Source organism: Telmatherina bonti (assembly GCF_933228915.1).
Source record: "Telmatherina bonti genome assembly, chromosome: 1".
Taxonomy (NCBI): Eukaryota; Metazoa; Chordata; class Actinopteri; order Atheriniformes; family Telmatherinidae; genus Telmatherina; species Telmatherina bonti.
The window spans coordinates 11,581,564-11,588,948 of record NC_136619.1 but is presented as its reverse complement, the minus strand read 5'-3'; the positions used below and the strand labels follow the sequence as shown (position 1 = coordinate 11,588,948).

Genomic DNA, 7,385 nt, shown 5'->3' with positions numbered 1-7,385 from the left:
TGCCGCTTGATTGCGACCCACACCTGTTGGTGGGAACAAGAATTTAGCCACCATCCTTTTGGGTCAAACTGGTGAGATTTGGATCCCAGTAAGAAAGGTCCCAAAAAGTGGGATGGATACTCTGATACCCCTTCCAGTTTTTGCCTGTGGAAAAACATATGCACCAACCTGTACTGTACTGAACCAGACTTTACGGAAACCCTCACTTTAAAAAGCTGGATTATTCCTTACCGTACTGATCCACGGAGAGGAAACCTGGCTTATTGGGGTATCTGAACTCTGGGTCATGTGTGTAACTGCACCTACCTTTTCTCCTGGTTATCTGATCTTCACCAGTCCAGCCTCCATCACAACACAAGGATTTTTGTTTATTTGTTCCAGAAGTCAGCAGTAAGTGCAATAACTGAAATCATACGTAAATAGGTTTCTGCTTTTTAATGCATTTGCTTGTTTGTGCATTTCTTAATTCCCAATGACTATATTTCACTAAACCATCGATCATCAGTCATAAGTTTGTCTACATTTTTTTTTCTTCTGGCTTCATTTTGGCTTCTGTATTAAACATAGGATATTATTATTAGAAATAATTAAATTAATTAACATATAGAACAGTGCTTTTCCCAGGCTGTCATAGTGCAGTCAATCCCACAGCAGAAGAATGATGTTTGTATTCTACACACTACCACTAAATAAAGCAAGATGGACTTAGTTGCAGCATTAATCGCCCCCCATACACCCACAAGGTCAGTACTAAATCTCCCAGCACCATCTCCTCCATCAGCTCAAATTACCTTCCATCCCTAATTGATATGAACAATAACACAAGAAAGCTTGTTAATGGTGAACATAATTTTCCCAGACAAAAGGCCAAACACTGCAAATCACACTTTACTGCAGGAGTGAGCAGGAGGCGACGTCTGGGCTGCAGCCAGTGAGCACGGGGCGATATTTCACTCCAGATTTCCATCTACCACCTGCATCACATTTCATTACTGGATCCCCCAACACTCGGCTTGCAGCCCAGAGACTCCACACGGCATCTTTTTGCTGGTATGAATTTAATATTTGAATGCACATGCTGAAAAGTGGTGAAGCAAATGTCCTTAAGGAAGCAAGGCAAGAGGAGAGAGAGGATGCATTAAGGCTTTTTCGCTGTAAAAAGTAATTACAAAACACAATGAAATCTTTTTTAAACTGATATAAAAACAGAGGATAATGAAAGGTTAGTGTGTAGCTGTGAGTGGAATCCACCAGTCTGTGTTTTAGTGGTTTTTATTGTGTTTGGCTCTTCATTAAATAAATAAATTAGACACTGCAGCTTGTTGGTGTTAAATGAGGAGGCTAAAATTCTCCAGTGTGCTGCGATCTACTTCACAACTCAACAAGCTGCTGAGGAGGAGGAGTGCTATCAGCTGTGATGTGTTACTCTGAATCCAGCTCCTATTATACCCACCTCCTCCCAACATCTCCTGCTGCTGTTGTTGGGGTGGTCTCTGCCTCTGCTGTCACCAAGCTGCTAGTCTTTCAGCTGTCCTGCACTCTTCCCTCCCCTCTTTCCTCTTTTTTTAAACCGCTCTCTCAGGCGTCAGAAGATTACTGAAGCAGCGCTGACATCTCTATCAGTCTGACCTAACATTCTGCCCTTTTCCTCTCCTGCTCCTCCTCCTCCTGCTCTCCAGAATCCATCACACAGCCATGAGCTACTCACCACGCATAAAAGCAGCAGACACAGAAAAACGCTGCAAGACTGAGACATGAAATAAACACTTTTACTTCCTCCAGCCCTCAAAAAGCAATTTAGATAAGACTCCTTCCCCGTTTCCAGTCGGTGACGCCTGAGGTTCGGCTGGCCGAAGTTTGATCTCTGCAGACAGGATTTGTTTAAATATCATATTACTAATGTAGCCAGTTACTTTTTGCAGCATGTGCGAGCTGAATTAAAAAAAATATGGCTCCACGTGAAATGTCCAAATGGAAATACTTCAAACTTTTTCTGTGTTTTTAAAAGTTTTGTGCATTTAACAAAAGTTTGATCTACTTTAAGTATTCATCCCTGATGCAAATGAGTTGAAATAAAGAAGCAGTGTTGTGTTGTAGCACATTTAATAAATGAAGTTTAGGAAAAGTTATTTAAACATTTTCCTGCCTACGTTGTGACAATTAAAGGCAGATCAATAAACTGCATTTATGCACATGAATCTGCTAAATGTAATAATTATAAAATATCTATTTCATGTTTAAATGCAACAAATTAGATCAGGAAAAACACCATATATCTAACTAAAAGTAGTTGATTTATGGATTAATGAGAAATCCAGCAAACTTCCATTTTTATCACCATAAAAAATAATTAGACATGTTATTCCTTTATATGATTGGGGTCCATCTACTCACAGCTCGGAGTCTGACAGCTGCTTCATGCAGGAGTTGATCTTAATGGGATCTAGTTAGCTCAACAACACAGAAACGTTTTAATTCATGTGTATTACAGGCATTTCCTGGCTGTCAAATGTTAACTAAAAATGTTGAAAATCCTTCTACGTTGGACACCCTTACATGTTTTGCTTTAATTAGTTGCACATAAATTAACTGGAATTACGGCTCTTTTGTTAATTATGCAAGCAATTATATCTAACAGCCCATTTACTTAGAAACAAGTTTGTATTATGAGAAGAGGGAACTGTTCTGCTTTCAGAGAAGCTGAGTGAATAAACATTTATGTTTGAGGAAAGGGAGAATTAATATTGGGTAACTGAGATGAGCGACTGAGTCTAAACCACAGTGATTTTAAATTAAAAAGATAAACTGGAAAAAAAGAAAATGCTCCTGAGTGGAGACAATCATTTAATCTTAATGTTTGTGCATTAGAAAAAGAAAAACATATATGTTTATTCATGAAAAGGTGATAAACTTATGGTTATGTTTGTGGCTGCATATCTGCCATTTAATTTGTCCTTTTCAGCACAAGTACTCTCTGTGTTCCCAATGAGCAGTCTAACAAACAAAACAAGGACAACAACAGCATCCACACCTCTGTCTGTGTCCCTCCCTGTGGTTTTTAATAGCATTTAAAGTGCATGTTGACAGAGTTTTAGGTTCTGAATATAAAAAAAAAAAACTACTTGAAAATAACAAGTGCATGTATTATTTTGATAAAAACAGTATCTTATTGGATCTGCCTGTATGTTTTATTTGATGGAAAAGCACAACAACCATCAGCAGTTTGACTCCTGCAGATCAGATTATCTGTATCTAAACAGTTATATGCATTAAGTGTGTAATGACGTAATAATATTTGTTGCATTTTCATGCATATTTTCATGTAGGTCAGCTTGTATGCTGCCTATCAGGTGGTTGGTTTTTTTTGTTTTTTTTTTAAAGTAATGTTATCATTGTGTAATATTATTGTTCCTGCTGAATATGGTGATTTTAATTGTGCTCTCTTTTTATAAGTTGTATTGAATTTCGCCGCTGAATGCTGTCTTTGCTCTGCAGTGGCATTCATCCAATCACCCCCCGGTGTTAGCTTTAGAGATTTGTGAGGGGAATGATTTTCATCTGCAAACAAACTGCTGTTCTTCACAGAATTCCTCCGTCGCTCGACATCGAGCGCCGTTATTAAGCAACTTCCAATGACACAGTCTGCAGGGGGGCCTGCCAGTGGAAAGATGCTGTCCATTAGCTGTCAACAATGACCAGTGGGTCTACCCTCCCATGGGACTGGCAAGCAAGGCATCGTCTCATCCCGAGTCTGGCTGAGAGATCACACAGGCTCCATTGTCTCCAGTAGCCTGGAGTCTTATTGTAGCAGCGCCTCTGGGAAAGGACAAGCCTTCACGTCCGTGCTCTATTAAAGAATAGGCTTTCTCCTGGCCAAGGCCATGAAAACTGTAAGGGATGAATTTAAGGGAACACATGGAGGCCACGGAGTAGATTTGGAATGAGGGCACCCCTCCTTTGACGAGTTTGGACTCCCCTTCCAGACCTCCCTCTCCCTCTCGCAGTGCTGACCTCCCTTCTCCACCTCTGTTTAATAATGCCTGGGCCTTGGTCATTATTTTGGGCAGATGGAGACGGGGGCAGGCAGTGAAAGGAGTTGGTGTCACTCCTGAGGAGAGGATGGTAAGGATGACAGAGAAGAAAAAGCGAATCAGAGAAAAGATCAAAAGCAGAAGCTCGCCTTTCACTCGCCTGAAAGCGCTAAAGAGGATAAGAAACGATCAGGCCTGGGGTCTCCTGTCCTCTCTGGCAATTAGACTCAGCTGATGGAGAGAAAGGCGTGAATGGCAGGGTTCAAGGCCCTCTCTAGGACTCACACAACGGGAAGGAGTTTTTTCCCCGACGCCTCCTTTATTTTCATCTCCTTTCAGAGTGTCAGAAATGCAGCTGAAATATCTCTCCAAAAAGACAGCACAATCCCCAGTGCCAAACCTTAATCACGGTGGCTGATGAGATTGAGAGGGAAGGGAGGCGGGGGGGGCATTTGAGAAAAAAACACATTCTTTTCACAATTCATCTTTACACTTTATATGAGCCTAGGATTCAAGGGCGGTATGTTAGGTTTATATGTGCTAATTAAATAGAACAAATTAGGATCCATATTGCCGTGAAACTAGAAGACACATGCATCATCAGCACACCCCCGAAGGCAGGCAATTATTAAATTATTGTATTAGAAGAAATGTTCAGGGTTACAATGATAAAAAAACCAAAAAAAACAAAAAAGGAAAACATTTATGTGAGAACTTTAAACTCAGATGCACAAACAAATAGAGGAGTAAGTTTCCAGCCAGTTATAGGAAATTAGTGTGCATGGACAGGTAAGCAAGCTTCTGATGGAGGGACAGCCATAATGGTTTTTGGAAGATGACTCAGACTATTTAATATTCTTTTTTCTTTTTTTTTTTTTTTTTAGGGGCACAGCCAGAGCAACATGTCCCACAGGAACCTATTACCATCCTCTACATATGCAAGAGTTTCAATAGGCCGTCGATCATCTCCACAGAGGGACATGCAGCTTTTTGCTTTAACTTTAACAGCTTGTCATAAAAGGCTCGCAGGGGGATTTCAATTACACAGGTCATCAGAGAGAGGAAACTATTTGGGTCACAACTTTTATACTTTAAAGGTTGAGAGGTAACTGTGACTCAAAAGAAAGATGAAACTAGCAAAGGTTGGTGCAGGTTAAGGAGGAACAATCCACTAAAAAAATAGGACAACATTGACAAAAAAAAAATCGCATCGGGTGGATTAGATGAGATGTTGAAAAAGTAGGTTTGTCTGCAGAGTCCTCCCCTTCAGGGTTTATTTTAGGCCTAGCAGAGAGGACCAAAGCCCATAATCCTCCTGTGGACACACCTGCACAGAACAGTATAAAGACCCTGAACTGAACTGAGTCAGACACCGGTCTTCCAAGGGTCTCTACAAGCAGCTCTCTAAAGAAGCTCCTCAGCCTACAGTCCTTGAAGATGAGTCCATCTGCCAGCCTGCTGCTCTTGCTCCTGCTCGGCCTCTCACAGGCTAAGTTTCTCCCAGACGATCAATCTGACGAGCAAACTCTCCCAGATGAGCAGGGACAAAATGAAGACGAACCTGTCGACGATGATGTCAAGGTTGATGATGTTGACATCACCAATCAGATTCTGACCACCAACAACGGCACCGACATACCCCTGATGGAAGGAGACATGGTGGCTCCCACAACCAGAAATGCCATGAAATGCTGGTCCAACAGCTGCCTGTGGAAAAAAGGCTCCAACGGCCGAGTGGTGATCCCCTACGTGATAAGCAGTCAGTACCCCCCTTACGAAAAGCAGACGATCGAGGGCGCCATGAGGGGCTTTGGCCAAACCTGCGTCACCTTCACCCCCCGCAGTAACGAGTATGACTACATCAGCATTGAGAACAGACAGGGATGCTACTCTGTTCTGGGCAGACAGGGAGGCAGACAGGAGCTCTCTCTCAACAGGGAGGGCTGCATGTACAGCGGAGTCGTCCAGCACGAGCTCATCCACGCTCTGGGCTTCCAGCATGAGCAGACCAGGAGCGACAGAGACAACTACGTCAGGATCAACTGGGAGAACATCCAGCCAGCCAATGCCTACAACTTCTACAAACACGACACAAACAACCAGAACACCCCCTACGACTACAGCTCCATCATGCACTACGATAAAACAGCCTTTGCCATCAGTTACGGAGTGGAGACCATCACCCCCATCCCCAATAGCAATGTCCAGATCGGCCAAAGGCGGGCTCCGTCCCGCTGGGACATCCAAAGGATCAACACGCTGTACAGATGCTGAGAGCAGCTCTCAGCAGATCTCTGAAAGGAAAACCGGGCTGAATGACGTGGAAGGTCCTGAGATTAAAGCATGAAATAATGAATCAGAATTAAATGAATGAATCTTTGACAAGAAATTTGCAATCTTAATAATTATCAGAATAAAATTACAGCAAAAGTTGATATTTTCTGTGTCTCTTTCTGATGGTATTAATGGGAATCGGTTGGTTTCACATTTTATCTTTAAACAGCTTATTCTGCAATCGACTCGTCTTATATTGTTTATTGAACTGGAGGATGAGTCAGAAACAAGACAATATTGCCAAATTTAATAAGTCATTCAATAACTTTAACAAGCAAGCCTGTCAAAGAACCACACATAGTCACAACAACCCGACACCTCCTCCTCATGCTGGTCACCAGCTTGGTTACAGGCTGCTGTGGGATCACACACTGGTCTTCAACCAGCATTCCAAAAAGTGTGTTCACACCGGTCTAACAGGTGTTCAGTGGGGTTGAGGCGAGGACAACAGGCAGAGTTTTTCATCCTGGAGGTCTCTGTTGGGGCCGGTGTTGTGGTATCAGTGGAGAGAGTTTGGTCTGTTGTGGCTGTTCATGGGTCTTCTAGCAGGAAATCCTGTTTATTGAAGGTGGAGTATGTAAGATTTTCAATATTAAAACAAAAAAATTAACTAAGAAATAACTACAACTATAATTAGATAGTTTTTTTTAAACATGTAGGTTCCAGTCTGTCCATTTTTGATGTGTTATTAAATTACAAGTTTAATTAATGACAAAGACCCTTCTTAAATGTTTGCCTACCAGTAAAAAAAAAGTGCTTTTTGTCATTTGTCATTAATTAAATTTGTAATTTAATAACGCATCAAATATGAACAGACTGGAACCTACATGTAAAAAAAACTTTCTAATTATGATTGTAGTTATTTTATTAGTTAATTTATTTAGAAAATATTGAAAATCTTACATACTCCACCTTTAAAGGAACAAATAGCTAAATTGTTCATTTATGTAACAAGTTGCCAAAAGGGAAGTTTTCCCATGCTTTTGTTTATTTTTTTTTACCTTTATTTTTACAGATAAA

General features: G+C 41.2%; 1 protein-coding gene across 1 annotated transcript; it reads left to right on the top strand.

Moving 5' to 3' along the window:
- Positions 1-5,468: 5,468 nt before the first annotated feature.
- On the top strand, positions 5,469-6,305 carry LOC306758482 (high choriolytic enzyme 1-like; the record flags this gene model as incomplete). The annotated part of the gene is made up of 1 exon (XM_079243809.1): positions 5,469-6,305. The coding sequence occupies one exon, from the start codon at positions 5,469-5,471 to the stop codon at positions 6,303-6,305; it is 837 nt and encodes a 278-aa protein (XP_079099935.1).
- Positions 6,306-7,385: the final 1,080 nt, after the last annotated feature.